At 42.7% G+C, this 18,431-nt stretch overlaps 1 protein-coding gene across 1 annotated transcript in view; it reads left to right on the top strand.

The window, feature by feature from the left end:
• Positions 1-14,698: 14,698 nt before the first annotated feature.
• GABRA5 (gamma-aminobutyric acid type A receptor subunit alpha5) overlaps positions 14,699-18,431 on the top strand; it is a gene marked incomplete at its 3' end in the record, with an annotated part of 60,004 nt that continues 56,271 nt past the window's right edge. Inside the window, exons 1-2 of the mRNA XM_084254303.1 lie at positions 14,699-14,720; positions 16,406-16,565. Coding sequence (XP_084110429.1) covers positions 16,480-16,565 — 86 coding nt within the window. The 5' untranslated portion in view covers positions 14,699-14,720; positions 16,406-16,479. The remainder of the gene's footprint in view (positions 14,721-16,405; positions 16,566-18,431) is intronic.

Below are 18,431 nucleotides of genomic sequence, written 5' to 3'. Positions count from 1 at the left end.
GGATGGAAGAGACTATCAAATACACTGTACTCTTTGCTTAATTTTTGTATAAACCTAGAACTATTATAAAATTAATGTTTTAGAATATAGGACTTGTGATGTTGAATTCTGCAAAGATAAATAATCTTATGAAGAAGTATTAAGGGCCTCCCCAATGACGCAGAGGTTGAGCGCTGGACTGTGAAGCTGCCCGCAGCCTCTGCAGTGATGGTTCGATCCCCGGCCACAGGGCGAGGGTCCCACATGGCGCACAGACCTCTCCTGCCATGCCCGCTGCTCCCCTCAGCAGTGTACTTCGTCAGTCTGCCTGTTCTGCTCTCCTCTCTGGCTCTGGCGAATTCTATCACCCTCCCGCGCTTCTGACTATAAGTGAGAAAATGAAGGGCTTTTACATAAAAAGCTTCATTCCCTCATGAATACAGCAACATTCTTAGCTATGCACCAAATAAAAGGAAGCAACATTTTAAATTAGAAAGTTAAAGAGATTCATAGGAAACAGAATCTTACCATGAGATGAAAGCAGGTTAAAGATTTTAAACATTAAGATTTTGAGAATATAAATTTTATCACTAAAACGTTCTAATAGATATACAGCAAACTCAAATTCTGTCATTAGAAACTATACCTTTTTTTCAAGTACATATAAAATTTTTTTGAAATTGATAATATATTAGTCTACAAAAAGCTCTATAAATCAGAAAGTACCATTGACTATAGCAGGAAAAGAATTAGATAAACAAAAGGCAACAATAAAATATATAAGTGAACCTTAATAATCTCTCCATTATAAATATCTTGATTTAAAAGGAAAATGCAAAGTATTTAGAAAACTAGTGTTGAAAATATCACATATGATTGGATACAATAAATGGGATAGAATGTAGCTACCAAAGGAAATTTCATAGAATTAATTTTGAAAAAAAAAAAAGAGCAAATGCCTTAAAACTCTAATTCAAATGGCTTACCGGTTGATGATTGTACATCATGTGTGAACATTACAGTAGAAAAAAAGGCTAACTCTTCTCATGATTTCGTGACAACAAGAAAGATCTATGGCCTAAAAATAAGTCTATGCCCTTACTTTGGTACCACATTAAATTCTACATTAGAAATTATCTTCTTGGACCTCCCCAGTGGTGCAGCAGGTTGAGCGCAGTGCAGTGAGGCTGTTCGCAGCCTTTGTGTCACCAGTTCGATTCCCAGCTGGCCAGGGAGATTCCCACATGGTGCAGCAGACCTCTCCAGTCTCACCCGTTGCTCCCCTCAGCAGTGTACTTTGGTAGGTCTGCCTGTTCTGCTCCCTGCTCTGTCTCCAGTGAATCCTCTCACCCTCCCACGCCTCTGGCCTGTACCCCAGTGCTTGTATAAATAGATAAATCTCTAAAAAAAAAAAAACAAGAAAGAAAAGAAATTATCTTCTTTTGTTTCCTTTCCATGTTGCACAACACCATGGGAAATTACAACACATTAAGATTCACTGAAGTGATAAAATTGTTCTGGATAGATATTCCCTGGGCAAGAACAACTTGGGTGAAAGGAATAAAGAGAAACATAATAGAAAGAAGACCTAAGGTGTACAGGGCCCCAATTAAAGTCCAGTATCAGTAACAAATGGGAGCTACTGCTGATAGTGTTCCTATGTCCTTATTCTGCTATTTCCACTGGGAAATGTTCATTTTCATGCAAAAGTAACTCTTTAATCCCAACATTTCCCAAAGTGTGCAATGTTGTCTCAAAGTCATTCTAACAAACCAATAGCTGGTTGCCCACCACTGATGAGACTTGGGGTCTCACCCAGGCAGCCACACCCTCACCCCACTCCAGAACTTACTCCCCCAGTGAAAATGAAAGTTTGCACTGATTTATTTGATGGAACGGATTCCCTCTGAACACATACATCTTTCTGCTCTTCTGCTTTCAAGTCGTGACAGTTATTTTTGCAGATCCATTATTAACCTTTTCATTGCCTTTTGTCATGCGGAAAATGGAATAGTTACAGCAACCCCTCTCAGCAGGGGTTTGTAGAGGAGTAAGAATAACCATTGCTGTAGAGTACTCAGCACTTGTTTAAGTGCATTGGGCACTGATTTATTGCACACTTAATACCAGGACCTGCTATTATCTTCAAGATAAAGAGAAGAGAATGGAAACTTGAGCTGAAACCCTGCTCAGGCCCTGAGGCTGCTACTCATCACCATTCACCACCTGTCACATTCTGTGTGTAAGGATCCCAGCCCTCCCTGGCCCAAGTGACAGTCAGTACCACTGAATTATTTTTTTCAATTTGTTTTTGTTTTTAAATTAAACTTTTTTTATTTTCTTACATTGGTATTTATTTTTGTACAATATTGGATTTCTTCCTCTGGTTGAGTTGCCATAAATCTCCCACCAACACATCACCCTTGAATCATCACCACAGTCCCTTATACTCTTCTCTCCCCTGTTTTGATCCCTCTCCCTCTTCCTCCCCTGCTATATCCCTCAGATCTATAGTTTGTTTGCCTGCAAGGTTTGTCTTTTTTTCTGGCCCTTTGGTGTCCCTCGATCCCTCCTGTAAGTGAAACCATCCAATATTTTCCTTTTTCATTGTGACTTATTTCATTGAGAATAATCCCTTCCAGCTCCTGTTAACCTAGTATTTCTACTGAGAAGGCAGCAAAAGCATATACCTGAATGCCATGTTCCTACCGGTGATGCTTGGGCAATTTGTCTGCAAACTGTTCCTTGTAAAAGCAATTTCCATGTTGAGTTACTTTGGGAATCATCGCATATTTATTTCTCTTTTAGATAGTCACAGTATTTGCTAGCATATTAAAAAGTACAGAGAAGTTAATAATGCATCTCTTTAAACCAGCATTTAGTGAATGCAATTGAACCAAAAATCCATTGATTTACTTTGAATTTTGTTGTTTTTGTCCTAAATAATACTTTAACTAATCAGGCAAGGGGTGACACATTTCCCTAAATTCATTATAATACCTGTCACCTAGATAACATTTACATGTTCCCAAACAATCATTATCTGTTTCTTCCTATTTCCAGACACAAGATTCCCTCCCACTGGAAGATGCTGAGGCACAGAGACCATAGATAACTCAGGTGCAGAACTCTTGAAAACCACTTCTTGTCACTTGAGTTTTCTGGAGCTCATCACAGACATGGGAGGACTCTTCAAATGACAAGGGGCATGGTGAAGAAACATTGAGCTCCCCTAAGTTGAATCTGTCTTATTTACTGCAAATACATTAGAAGAAAAGACCCTACAAGATGTACCATGTCTTCCCGACCTGAGTCTTCACACAGAACAGAGACCAAATGGCATATTAAATAAATGAGGAGAGGCATAGAAATAATCCATTTCATAATTTTTTCATAAAGAGGGAAAATGATCTCTCAACTTGCAAAGAGCAAATAGGCTGGTCTGAGTCTGCAATTCATGAGCAGCTCTGCTGGCCACCTCCCCACTGATCAGCTGCTCACCTTCCCCATCCTCATCTTCATAGTATGAAGACCACCACCCGGGCTGGTGGTCTTCATTTCTCCTCTTGATTGTTGGAAGGCCCAGGACTCAATCATTGGACTTCTTGCTTCCACCTATACATGTCCCCTGCATGAGTCCATGGTTTCTAATTCCCAGTTTGTCCTTTTATATTCTGCCCCACCTTCCCCTACCCTTTCCCGTGTCCTGGAAAGGTGAACTCCAAGGATGTACTATACACAGTCCACTGTTTATTCAGTGGGTGGTACCAGCAGATCAAAAATCAGGTGGAAAGAAATGATGGGAGTATAAATGCCTGGCTCCCATACTGCCAGGATGTGGCCCATGGGAGATGCCAACCCTTCAAAAGGCAGTGATGTTGCTTCTGTCACTACAGCTCTTCCTGAATTCTTATATTCTGAATTCTATTTTTCCCTATAAAAATCAATATTTCTTGAGTCTCCCCTGGTGGCGCAGTGGTTGAGCGCTGGGCTATGAAGCTGCCCGCAGGCTCTGCAGTGCCGGTTTGATCCCTGGCTGCCGGCGAGGGTCCCACATGGCATGACATACCTCTCCTGTCTCGCCCCCTGCTTTCCTCAGCAGTGTATTTCGTCAGTTTGCCTGTTCTGCTTCCTGCTCTGTCTCTGGTGAATTCTCTCACCCTCCTCTGCTTCTGACTGTACCCAGTGCTTGTATAAATAAATAAATCTTTTAAAAAAATTAATATTTCTTTCCCTCTCTCTTTCTAACTCCTTCCCTCCCTCCAGTCCCCTCTTTCTTTCCTCCCTTCCTTCTTATCTACAATTAATCTTACAAGACTCTGGCCTCCCTGGTGGCGCAAAGGGTTAAGATACAACCTATGAAGCTATTCACAGCCACTGCAGCTCAAGTTCAATCCCCAGCCAGGGAGCTAACCCACATGGCACAGCAGACCTCTCCTGACTCACCTGCTGCTCCCCTCAGCAGTGTATTTCAGTCAATCTGCCTATTCTGTTCCCCATTCTGTCTCTGGTGAATCCTCTCAAACCCCGCACCTCTAGCCTGTGCCCCAGCTCTTGTATGTATGCATAAATAAATAAATCTTTAAAAAAAAAAACTTATGAGACTCAAGCTACAAACTATTTTCCCTGTGGCAAATGGCAATTTAACTCACAGTTAAGTTCTTTTATTCTTCTAAACCCACCCAGAGTTCAGCACAAATCCTTATTTCTGAATTATATTTCCTTTATTGTATGAGACCAGACATGTCCTCCCAGTCAACAAGGCACTGAACAGCAAGTGCAAATCAAAACATTTGATTTGTGCTCTAACACATATGTACTCTAACGCACATATTTACAGTTTTATGGATAAAAGTATCCTATCTAGCAGACAACTGCATGTCTTCTGCACAATTATAGTTACGTAAAATTACTTCCAATATTAAGTAAGTGAAAGGTTTTTGAGGGAATATCAAAGAATCTTCAAGCTAAAAGGAGTCCTGACTTAAAATAAGGCTGCAACTATTCCTTGTCACATGAATCTTGTCCTCTGTACCCACCGTGCAACTGGTCTCTGCCCACATATGCCCACATAGATGGAAGAAAGCAGGCTGCCACCCAAATCTCCAAAGGCCACTAACACCTTAACGTAAATCATTGTCCTAGGAGCAATCACCCAGCCTTTGGTCTTTCCTTGACCCTGACTCTGACCACATGCACTAGTGCCCAAACTCTGGGACCCTTTGAAAAATTAAGACTTTACAAATATTAAAAATAGTTAGTTTTGAAAAACAACTTCACATCAATAGGCTGATATAGAATTTGGGGGAATTGGCGCCAATTATACCACTGGTAACAGACATTGAGAACCATCACCAGCCTACTTCAAAAAGAGATACCTAGAGCCTCCCCAGTGGCTCAGAGGTTGAGCGCTGGGTTGCGAAGCTGCCCACAGCCCCTGCAGCAACGGTTCGATCCCTGGCCACTGGGCGAGGGTACCACATGGCGCGCAGACCTCTCCTGCCATGCCCGCTGCTCCCCTCAGCAGTGTATTTCGTCAGTCTGCCTGTTCTGTTCCCCGCTCTGGCTCTGGTGGATCCTCTCACCCTCCCGCACTTCTGACTGTACCCAGTGCTTGTATAAATAATTAAAATAAATAAAATAAAAGTAAAAAGAGATACCTAATAAGGTAGGGTGATTGATGAGGAGTTTTACTTATAACCACCTGCCAATTCTGGCCATGCAAACACGATTCCAGACAGAAGCTATATAAAGTTCATTGGTGCTTTATTTCATTGCTGGTTTTATCCCTCTGTTGCACTTGGTTTGTATATATTTATATCTTCCCTGCCCACCAAAAATTTTGAGATAACCAAATTAGAGTCCAAATTGTCATATAAATTCCCATTTAAAATTGATCACTCTTACATCAGAAACAAGATTTCATCTACTACACTGTATATCACTTTCACCAGTTGAACAACATACTTGAAGGACCTTATTCTCTGTGTTTTCCCAGTTCCAAATGAATACTTGAAAATAGAAAATGTTTCTCCCTTAAATAGCTGAGTAACAAAATGAATAATTGGGCCTCCCCGGTGGCGCAGCAGTTGAATGCTGGGTTGCGAAGCTGCCCGAGGCCTCTGCGGCGCCGGTTCGATCCCCGGCTGCTCCCAGGCCACTGAAGGAGGGTCCCACATGGCGTGCAGACCTCTCCTGCCGCCCGCTGCTCCCCTCAGCAGTGTACTTCGGTCCTTCTGCCTGCTCTGCTCCCCGCTCTGGCTCTGGTGAATTCTCTCACCCTCCCCCGCTTCTGACTGTACCCAGTGCATGTACAAACAAAACAAACAAACAAGCAAATAAATAAATAAATAAAGCATGCCTCCATAGAAAAATAAATAAATAAATAAATAATTGCAGGCATCTTTTACTCACATATTAATAGATACAAATGTCTAAGGAAGGTGACCAAATATGTAGTAAAAGCAAACATAGAAAATCACTATGATGCTTTGGGTATGATCAAAACTTCCCCAAGACTATACATCTCTTCTATTTTTCAATTTTTCAGAGAATCTATAAAGTGCTTGGGAATTTGCAAATTTTCCTAAGAATCATTTGAAAGACTTTAAAATTTGTGTTTAAATATTTATCAAAGTAAAAGAAAGTAGTATAAATTCTACAGAAGTATTCATTAAATAAAATATGTATTTTCATTCCTAAGGTAAATATTTCATAACACATTTCGTCATTTTTGTGGCACTTAGATTAAAAAGGTTTAGAATTGTAGCTACAACATACACATTTGGAGAAGGATCAAAATATTACTACTAACCTCTGGGTAACTGATGATAAAATTGGCATTTTGCATCTGAGAGTAACCCCAAACTAACTCTTGGATTTTGTGCAAAATAGAAATAGTTTGTTTCTTCCTTTTTCCTATTTAAAATTAGCCTGTTCTAGGCTAACAACATGCAAATTGAGTCTGCAGACTCTCTGCTAATTGTCAGGTCATGGACAACAGCAGAATTGTCCTGTGTCTGGATACAGGATGAACTGGTGTATGGGAGTGTATGGGGGTCACAGCAGAAAAATCAAGGCAAACACAGCTCCTCAGAGAGGCTCTGCTCTTTATTTGTTAAGTGTAACTGTTATGCTTGGTGATCACACAATCTTCAAGCTTCAACAATATGTGAACATTCTTTATACGCTGGAGAAAGAAAAGCCTCCTCAATAAATGGTATTGGGAAAACTGGAAAGCCACATACAAAAGAGTGAAACTGGACCACTGTTTTACACTATGCACAAAAATTAACTCAAATGGATAAAAGGTATATAAGACCTGAGACCATAAAATACATAGAAGAAAACATAAGCAAAACACTCTACAATATAGGTTTCAGAGACGTCTTTGTGGATTCATCTCCAACAGCAAGGAAAACAGAAGAAAATATAAACAATAGGGCACTTCAAATTGAAAGTCTTCTGCATGGTGAGAGAAACTATCACTTACACAAAAAGATACCTGTACTGAATGGGAGAAAATATTTGCACACCATACATCTGACAAAGGCTGATATCTAAGATCTACAAAGAACTCATACAAGTCAACAACAAAACAATGTAAAAAAACTCACATGATCATTTCAATTGATATAAAAAAGCATTTAGAGCCTCCCTGGTAGCACAAGAGCTTAAGCACAGCACTATGAAGCTATCTGCAGCCTCTGAAGCACAAGTTTGATCCCTAGCCAACCAGGGAGCAACCCACATGGCACAGCATACCTCTCCTGCTTCACCCACTGCTCCACTCAGCAGTCTATTTCAGTTAGTCTGCCTGTTCTGTTCCCCACTCTGTTTCTGGTGAATCCTCTCATTCTCTGCACCTTTGACCTGTACGCCAGTTCTTGTATGCATAAATAAATAAATCTTCTTTAAAAAGAAAAAAAAGGATTTAACAAAATTCAGTAACTTTTCATGATAAAACACAGTGAAAAACTAGTAATAGAATGAAAATATCTCAACATAATGATGGTCTTATATGAAAAGCATAGTTACTGTCATAATCATAATCAATAATGAAAGCCTAAATGCTTTACCTATAAGCAACAAAGACAATGATGCTTGCTTTTGCCACTTCCATGTAGCATGGTATTACAAGTTATAGCCAGAGCAATATGGAAAGGAAAAGAAATAAAAGTCATTATGATGGACAAAAAGAAGCAGTTATTTCTATACACTGACGATACGATCTTGTATGCTAAAACTCTAACAAATTTCTCCCCAAATCTCATAGACTAGCAAGTAAATTCAACAAAGTTGCAGGCTATTAAAAATCAACACTCAAAAATCAATTGCATTTCTATTCAAGAACAATGATCAATCTGAAAAGAAAATTCAGAAAACATTTCCATTTGTAATAGCATCAGAAAGGATTAAATACTTAGGAGTGAACTTAAGGAGGTGAAAGACTTGTATAAGGAAAACTAGAAAATATTGCTGAAAGAAAATGAAGAAATAAATAAATGGAAAAAACATGCATCTCAATGATTAGAAGACAATATTGTTTAGATGTCAATTCCACCCAAAAGGATATATAGATTTAACACAACCTCTATCAAATTCCCAGTGATATTATATTTCAGAAGTAAATAAAATCTTTTCCCAAATTCACAGAAATCTCAAGGAAGCCTGAATAGCTAAAACAATCTTGAAAAAGAAGAACAAAATGGAGGAGTCTGATTTGTTGACTTACTGGCTTACTATAAAGTTTCAGTAATCAATATGGTATAGTATTGGCAGGAAAGCAGACTAAAGAGCTCAGAAATATTAAAAACCCTTGCATTCACAGTCAAATGACTTAGAAGGTATCAAGAACATTCTGTGAGGAAATAAAAGTCTTTTCAACAAATGGTGCTGGGAAAACAGGACAGTCAAATGCAAAAGAATGAAGTTAAACCCAAAATGAGTAACACACACAAAAAAATGAACCCAACATGATCAAAGATGCAAATGTAAGAGCTAAAAATATAGAACTTTGAGAAGAAAACAGATGAAAGCTTCATGACTTTGATTTTAGCAATGATTACTTGAATGTGTCAACCAAAAAAAGAAAAAATTGACTTCAAAATTAAAACATTTCTGCATCAAAGAACAGTATCAACAGAGTAGAAAGGCAACTCACAGAATAGGAGAATATGTTTTCAAATCATATACCCAATAAGAGTATATCCAGATTATCTAAAAACTCCTGGCCCTCCTTGGTGGCATAAGGGTTAAGTCTCAGTGCTACCAAGCTTTAAGCATCCACTGCTGCACTAGTTCTATGCCCAGCCAGAGAGCTACCCACATGGAGCAGCAGACCTCTCCTGTCTCACCCACTGCTCCCCTCAGCAGTGTGTATCAGTCAGTATCCCTGTTGTGCTCCCCACTTGTCTCAATAAATCCTCTCACCCGTATAGCTCTGGCCTGGGCCCGGGTTCTCATATGCGTAAATTAAAAAAAAAAAAAAAAACTCCTACAATTCAACAACAAAAAACAAAAAAGCCATTTCAAAAATGGGCAAAGACCCTGAATCAATGCCTCTGGAAAGAAGATATACAAATGGCCAATAAGCACAAGATAAAGATGCCCAGCATCACTAATCGTTCAGGAAATCAAATTAAAACAACAATGAGCTATCACTATAAACCCTTTAGGACAGCTATTATAATGAACAAAACAGAAGCAGAAAACAAATGCTGGAAAGAATGTGGAGAATTAGAAACCCTTGCTCTTGGGAATGTAAAATGGTGTATCCACTGAAGAAAAGCTGTTGGTTACTCAAAAAATGAACATAAAATAATTCTATCATTCAGCAGTTCCATTTCTGGGTGTGTGTGTGTGTATATTCTCCCAATATATAGGGAGAATTGAAAGCAACCAGTTCAACTAGTAAAACAAAATAAAATAGATATAACCAATCAAGCCAACAATGGAGATAAAGAAGAATCAAAATATTAAATATTTTTTTAAAAATCCAAGGTGCTTCTATTTATCAATTATAAGTGAAGGGAGCAGGCAAAATGTGAAAAAGAAAACAAATCTAGAAATAGGATTGCAGAATAGAGGCAACTGGTGGGGGGGAAGGCACCAAGGGGGAGAGGGCACCATGGACTGTAATGGAGTAAGATGGGTGTTTTGGTGGTGGGTGTGGTGTGGTAACATAGAAGTGTGAACCTATTGGTCCAAATCATTTAGAGTGCTGTAAACCAATCTCACTGCATTTAAAAAAATTGTATCAAAATTAATAAATTAAATATTTGCCATGAGGAAAAAAAGAAATATTTGTATTGAAACTACTAAAATAAAAAAAAAAGAGGTTACCTTGTTCTGGAATAAATAGGTCTAGGATAAATAGGTGAGGGTGAGGTGAGAGAATAAGAATAAAATTCATGCTAGATCTGCCTTTTATGTTCTCTCCTTTTAGCAAACTCAGAAATCTGGAGTATTCTTTCACTCACTTATAATACTTCTGTGAAGTTTTCTCATTTTTAAGTATAGTCACTATTTTTAAATAGTGCCCACAAATTAAAACATGTCTGTAGTTTATATGTAACATTCAGGTGATTAATGAGAGCTTTAATAAGGTAGAAAAATAAAAGAAAGAATGAATTTACAATATATAGTGTGAGTCGGTGAATGGCGTATTTGCTACTTAATGTGCTCTGTATCATCTTACCTTTGTTCCTGTTCTGTTTTACCCTTTCTGATATTTTCTGTTCTTTTTCAGTGTCCAATAAATTGACCTTTTTTTCCTAGAAATTCTCTCTTCTTGGCCTTTCTGTTTTATTAACAACCAAGACCCTCTCGTTCAGTTTGGGATCTGCTTTAAATACATGAGTGAATAAGTCTGTCTTTCCATTAATGAAGTAACCCAAGCATTTATTCAATGTCGAAGCTGGTTGGCCTTAGATGATCATACACACTTTCAACGTGGATCCACCAACTTCCAGTGTTTTTTCTGCATATAACCATCAGAGTCAATCTTTTCTAGAATCATATCTTTCTTTTAACCAACAAAACTATTGAAGAGGGCTCCTTTCTTGCAGTGGGAAGTTAAGTTCTTGCCTCCATATTTTGTGTCTTTGTCTACCTGTATCTGAGTTTTGTGTGCCTGTCTTATCTTTACTCTTGCTATCTTTACTCATGCTTAATTCTCCTTTAACACAAAATTACACACAGCAGCACGCAATGCCTTACTCTCCAAGAGTGAGTGTTGCATCTGGCAACACCACACTGACAAAGACACGGGAGTCATGGAGTAGGCTACATAATGCAGGATGCTGCTTGAGAGCAAGATCCTGGCTGTTTTTATTGATAGAATAATCATACAGCATCAGCTACATGGGTTAGGAGGACAATGAGAAAGGATGGGTGAAACTCAGGAATGTTATCTAGGTCTTGGGGGACACAAGTCTGCTGACCATGTTATCAGCTTGATGACCAAGTGTTGTCATCGAAACCAAACCCCAGATCCCCAGTCATGGTCCCAATCTGATCAACAAGGCATTCCACTGATCAGTTTCTGGGGTCCCTTGGCCCTCGGCCCCCCGGGCGTTTCTAGTCATACCTCATGATGTGTGAGGCGGGAGTAAGTTTATGCATCGTCCTCATTCCCCCAGGTGTTCCGGATCATACCTCTTGATGCACACCCTTCCTAGAGTGATCAAGCTTTTTGCTCGTGATTGATATGAAAGGCACCTGGTAAGGTTTGGCTCTTATGGCTGATTGACCATTTCTGAAGGGCCGTTCTGACCTTGTATAGGAATGCAGAACTGCAGGTAATGATAATGGCAGCCGAACAGGCTGCTTAAGTTTAGCAGACCCACAAGTGAGTTCTCAGCGTAGGGCATCCCCTTTCAACTATTCCCCAAACTCTGTTTTCTTGTGGGGAAACCACTTCTCCTGTTTCAGCCATCCCTACACCAGCACCTACACAACATAGCCTCCCTTTCCTGTTCTGGGTCGGGCAAAGAGGTTCTCTAGGTCCCACCTAGTTCCCACTTTCCCCCAGTTCAACTACTGTAGACCCACACACGAGAAAATAAATTCTTGTCCAGATTGGTTCAAGACAAGGGATATGTGGAACTAGGGTGCCCTCTACTGCTTTCCAGAAATATAACTACTTTGCTTGCTTTCATTCAATAAAAGGGAAATGCTAGTGGAACAATGGGAATTCAGCTGATAGACCATTATTTCTTAGGGCAAACACTGTGTTCCATATTAAAACAAACACTATTGAACTGGTAACAAATATTGTTCTGAACTGTGAATGTCTATCAAGTGCTGATATACCATTATTATTTCAGGATCCTCTCAGACCGAGTGCCCGGAGCCTGTTATATATTCATAAATATTAAGATGAGAAATTAGATCATCATTCCATACAGGCAGGGGTACGCATTCAAGTCAGATGCTTAAGCATAATTTTAAAGAATAGGTCTTACTTAAGATAATTTTCATATGTTCAGTAATTTGTGTTGAAATTGAACTGTTAGAATGCATACCAAAAACCATGAAAATGAAAAAAATAATTTATCAGAAGAACAAAATAACAAAATAACCCACAGTTATTTCATTATCTGTTATTTTAACAAAATAACCCACAGTTATTTCATTATCTGTCAATGACATCTAAGGGATTATTGTTAATAATTAATGTCTATAACTAACTAATCCAATAGTAATCCCTGGTTTACCTACACTTCTTGTTAAAAATACTGAAAGCCTGATGTGATAATGTGCTAAGATTTAAATTCACTAGTTATTTGAACTCTTTGGTTGCCATTATGCGCATTAATCCCAAGAGAAGAGTACCTCTCATTACTCTCTCTAAATCTGGAATTTAAACACCTAATAGGTGAAAATTATTTTAAGTTAATGCTGATAGCTTTTAATTTAATGATTTGACTGTTCATGAAGTTTATCTTAGTGATAGGTCTTCTTAGAATTTGAAAGAGAAAAAAATGCATGTGTTCATCCATTTTAGAATCCGAAAACCTTTTAAATGAGCATTTATCTAATTTTTATGTCATGTAAATGTCTAGAAAAAAAATTATTTAATTCTGTGGCTAAAGATATATTTGGAGTATTATTTCCTGTATATGTACAACAGTTATATATACATCTCATTCCTGAAATATATTTACAATTTCTCATAGTTGGAAAATTTCAGTTGTGGAAATAAGTAGAAGTATCAACATTTAGCCTCAATTTGGAACACACTATCAGACATAACTGACCAAGAGACATTTTGTAGACTGGAAGATGAAAGATTCTTTTTGGAGAACAGTTAGAAATTGCCTTGTTCATAATTATTTTGGCAAAAGTGATTATACCCAATTTCACAGAAGTTCCACAAAGATATGGATGAACATTATAAACATAATTATGTTCTTGATGGTTTTATGCTAAATCTTGCTCATTCCCTACTGGGTGTTCCTCATAACAAGGCATCCATAATAAGAGGTCCTCGTAATAAGAGGGAAAAAGTTGCTGCAATTAAAATTAGGAAGTGGCTTTGGCTTTGCAGTCACCCCGTTTGCACGACCCGAAGGGGACCTTATTTCCCTGCCCAGTTGTCATCAGTGGCACCCTCGCCTCTCAGCAACTGCATCCCCGAGACAGAGATAGACACAATAATGCCAACATAATAATGCCCACGCTTGGATGAGTACCCAGGCCCTCCCCCCAGACCCGTTCTGGGTCTGCAAACCCCCATGCCCCTTGCTATTAACATGGCAGCTTCTTGTCAAGAAATGGAGCTTCAGAAAACCCCAAATGTATAGTACTACAAGGTGAGGGTTTACTTCTAAAACCTGACTCCGATGCTAATTCCCTTCTGCAGCAATGCACTGCAGATAAAAAGGAGTCTGGAAGCTAATTTCTGAGAACAGGAGATGCAGCCACAGAGGCGTGCTGCGCGTGGAGAAAGGGCCAGGGCCAGGTGCAGAGGTCTCCCGGCCCTGGGGGTCTCCAGGCCCTAGAAGAGGAAAGCGCTCCAGTCGGCTGCCACCTCTTTCCACCTCTGGTGTGCACTGGGAGCCCAGCTGTTACTCCAGGAGGTACGGATGCTCCCGGCGGCACTCCAGAAACTTCAGCAGAAATAGGGCCTGTCCCGAAGCAGGCCGAGCCGCGGGTCGTGAGCCCTCCCCCTCGGCGGAGCGGGCCGGCGGGCGCCTTTGCTGAGAGTGTGGCGGCCCCTGCCGGAGCGCCGCCGCAGAGCCACGCCGCCCGGACCGGGAGACGACATGTGGCGCTCGGGCGAGGTGAGCGGGCGCGCGAGTGCGCTGGGGCGCGGGGGGCTCTGCAGCGGGCAGCGCGCGGCCTCGGGCGCGGCGCAGAGCGGAGCCGCAGGGCGGCGGCGGGAGCGCGGGGCGCCGGATCCGCTGCGCCCCGGAGGACGGGGCAAGTTCGCGCCGGCAGCATGGGGCGGTGACGCCGCACCGGCCTTCCGCGCCCGCCACCGGGAGAGCGCAGGCGGCGGCGGCCGCGGAGGATGCACCCTCGCCGACGGCTCGCCTCCCGGGTAAGGGCGCGCCGGGCCGGGGCAGTGGGGAAGGCGGAGCGGGCGAGGGGAGAGGACGAGCGAGCCGGGCTCGGCGGCACCGTCTCCCCCGGGCGCCCGAGCCGCGGACTGCATGGCCCTGGAGGGCAGGTGGACAGCCGGCGGGGCGCGGCGGGTGGCCCGGAGCGCAAACTTTCCCCCGGCGACTGCGGGCCGAGGCTCGCGCGGGAGGGCTGGCACGTCCCGGGCAGCACAGCCCTGCGGGACGGGACACCCCGGCGCCGCGCCCGCGCGCCCGCGGGAAGGGATGGGGGCGCGAGGGCCACCGCTGCAGCGGCTCCTGGAACCGAAGGGGCGAGACGGCCCGCCCGGAGGGCCCCGCCAGGCCCGGGCGCCGACGCGTGCGGCGTCCCAGACGACTTGCGGGGTGGGCGCGGGGTGTCGCGCGCGGGCTGCCAGGGGCCGGGGTACCCCGCGCTGCCGCTGCGCCGCGCTCTCCTGGCCGAGGAAGCCGCTGCCCCGCGGGGCGCTGGACTCCGACCCCGCGGAGAAGCGGGGTGGCGGGGTCCGAGAGGGTGAGGAGCTGGTGCGGGAGGGCCCGGGAGCCCGAGGCGCTCGGCGTTCCGCAGCCGACCCGGCGGGAGGCCGGCCAGCCCCGGGGCCGAGGCTGCGGCTCCGCAGTGCCGCCCCCGCGCCCACCTGCGCCCGCAAGCCCCCGGGGCGGCCCGGGAACGGCGGGAGCGCGGCCTCCCTTTGGGGGTCCTGGCCCGGGGCTGACCGAGGAGGAGGCGTTGCCCGGGTTTCCCGCATGCAGCGCCGCGTGCTCTCCGCCAGGACTCCGGCCCGGGTCAGGCGACAAGACCCAGGACGCGCCCAGGCGACCACCGCGTGGCACCCTGCCCATTTGACACAAGGGCTTTCCATTGTGAGGTGCAAGTACCTGTTGTGTGTCTCCCAATGCCGAAGTTTTCTGGGGTCTCCTTGGAAAATGTTCCTTTTGAGCACGCGGTGGAGGGATACCAAGTGCACGGATGCATTATGCGCATGTTGAGAAAGATGTGCCTTCGCTAGGGTTAGTTGCAGAGCCCAGGGACTGTGCCTGCCTGGATTTCAGAGGTATTGATTAGGACCCAGCAGAGAGCTAGGAGACTCCCCCAAATGCAGTGATTATTAGGTTATTCAGTCTTGGGGAGGGAATGCTGAGAAAGTGGCAACTCTCACTTAGAGCTGTTGTGATATGATCGTGATTCTGTAGAAGACCAGTGTCTTATATGTGTCTTTTCCCCCTTCTTTCTACATGCTTGTCCTCAGCACCTTGCAGAACAAGGAGTAGCTTGCAGGCTTTGAACGCGTGGCAGATATTTCGTAAAGGTAAATTTATTCCACTTGTGGATTTGGCAGATGCAAAATGCAGTTACTTGGATAATAATTTCAAGCGTTTATTCTAGCAATGGGACCAGGTCATTGGATAGTATTAGCATATAATAATAATGGCACAATTTACAAACAAAGGGACCAGGAGGTGTTTCCCCAGCAAGCTGCACATGGGGGGAGTAGGGGTGTTACGCCACAGGATGGTAAGTTGGGGCATAGAAAGAAGTGATAATATGGCTTCAAAAAGGAGACCAAAATATTTGCGATATGGAGACATTAATTTGGGAAAATGATTCTGTACTCGTGAGTGAAAGTGCAAATTAAGCCATATTATCACTCCTTTCTATGCCCCAACTTCCATCCAGTGGCATTAACACCCCCTCCTCCCTGAAGCTCAGCTTGCTGGGGAAGCACCTCCTGGTCCCTTTGTTTGTAAATTGTGCTATTAGCAATAGCATTTGATTCCAGGGACTGTGAAGCAGAACATTCGTGTTTATGTGCTTTTCTCCTTTGTGTCTCTTGCAGCTTCAAGATCAAGTTGGAGAAAGGAACAGTGATTCTTCCAAGTTCATCTACTCGGACTGGTATTCTTATCGGGAATGGACAATGGGATGTTCTCTAGCTTTATCATGATCAAAAACCTCCTGCTCTTTTGTATTTCCATGAACTTAGTCAGTCACTTTGGGTGAGTTATCCTCTTTGCTTTTGTTTTGCGATTTTGTGGGCACAAGTGCCTCTTAGAAACTTTGCTGCGCTGTTTGGAGCCCCACACCCTTCAAATTGTTGTAAACAAACCAGGAGCCTTTCCCTACCCTATGCTTACTCCCTGAGCAAGTCTGCTCCAACAGTAGAGTCTCAGAGGTGAGTCAGAGAGAAGAGGCAGATTGTGTTTTTAGAAATGGAAGTGGCTTCAGGATCAGTAGTGTCTCCTACTCAGGTTTAAAGGAGATTCCGAAGTTCACAGGCAAAGGGGACATTTGCTGCTTGTCAGACAAGACCATGTTTAACATTTCACTGCCCTCCTTGATTCCATAACATGAAGGAATTTGCCTGTAAAGCCAAGCCCACACTACGTGGCATTGGCAAGGACTCGCTGTGGTCTTGAACTGAGCCAAAGGCTTTCAGCTGTAACCATCTGAAGGCAGGTGCAGAAACCAAAAGAACGTGTGTCTGCAGAGCTGCAGGACACCCCTGAGCACCGACACTGTCAATTCCTTTAAGTGCTGTCATCTTGCCTTTTAGCATCAGTGTGCCGATTCTGAACCTTTTTTCATCAAACTTGTGATAACCAACATTCCAGATAAATGTTCTTATGAGGCAGTGACATGCTTCTGTCCTCCTCCTCTCAAAATGGTTCTGGCTAATCAAAAGGATTGTACATTGAAGTTGATGGAGTGTAATTAAGAAATTAAATTTCAGAACAAAAGTTGCCAGGCACTCTTTCTGTAAAATTTGACTCCAGCACAGAAGCTGCACTCTGCTTCTGGGTAAAACCATGGGAGGTCTTGAGAATGTAGTGACTTTGCAACAGCCTGAGGAGACGCCTTCTAGCTGGGGAGTCCAGAGGACCCTCTGAAGTCCATAACCGTCTCTCTTCTGGACTTTTTCGACTCTCTGACCTTTCCAGATCTGTTCAGAGGAGAAAAGTGAGGAAGCAAATGATGGTGGTCTGGGACAGCCTGGGGCCTAGCCCCTGCTAGAGGGGGGCTTGTAGGAGCCGTGCTGATGGACATGCTTAGGATGCAGCCCTTTTGGCCACACAGAGCTTGTTCCCTTGGGAGCAACAGTAGTGGCTAGTCTTGGGTGCCTTCCCACTTCTGTGCATTCCATTTCTTTGTCTGTTCAGTGTTTTCCTTTCCAAGGTTGCTCTGTCTTGTTCAATCCTAAAGGCCATGATCCTCCTCATATTCCTCTGACTGAAAAGTGTAAATATAGGTAAAAGATCACACAGCACCTTTGGTTTGTTTGCTGAGATACTACATATATATAGCAGCTTTTCAAAAGGGAGGAACATGCTGGGATGGAAGAATATATTTTCTTTCTAAGATTTTGGCCAAACATTCCATTGTGAATTTATTTCCTATAGACATGAAGTTATCCACTCCCTGGTAAATGCAAGACCGAAATATTAAACATTGTGGATAAAAAGTTTAGCCACAAAAAAAGCAGTTATACTTTATTTCTTAATTAATTTGATCATTTTCTGAGGACATCTTCAAAATAGAAAACTGTTAGTTTCTAGAAGTAAACACCAAGCAAGTGGCTGAATATCCCTCAACCTTCCTGGAAAATTAGCTGTTGTGAAGTTATAAAACTTTTCAAATGTGAGGTCAATAACCCACCCCAAAAGTTAACTGCAAATTGCAGAAAATATTCAGGACACAGAATAGTGTGTAAAAAATAAAAAATATCCTTAATTGCACCACATGGAGACAGGCATCCTTCATATTTATTGGATTTGTTTTCTTGCTTCTCGGCATATCTTTATATAGTTGGGATCATCTTCAAATGGCATTTTTAATGCATAATTATTTTGCTATACATGCTCTAT

This window comes from Talpa europaea (genome assembly GCF_964194135.1).
Source record: "Talpa europaea genome assembly, chromosome: 14".
NCBI classification, from domain to species: domain Eukaryota; kingdom Metazoa; phylum Chordata; class Mammalia; order Eulipotyphla; family Talpidae; genus Talpa; species Talpa europaea.
This window is presented reverse-complemented; position numbering and strand designations above follow the sequence as displayed.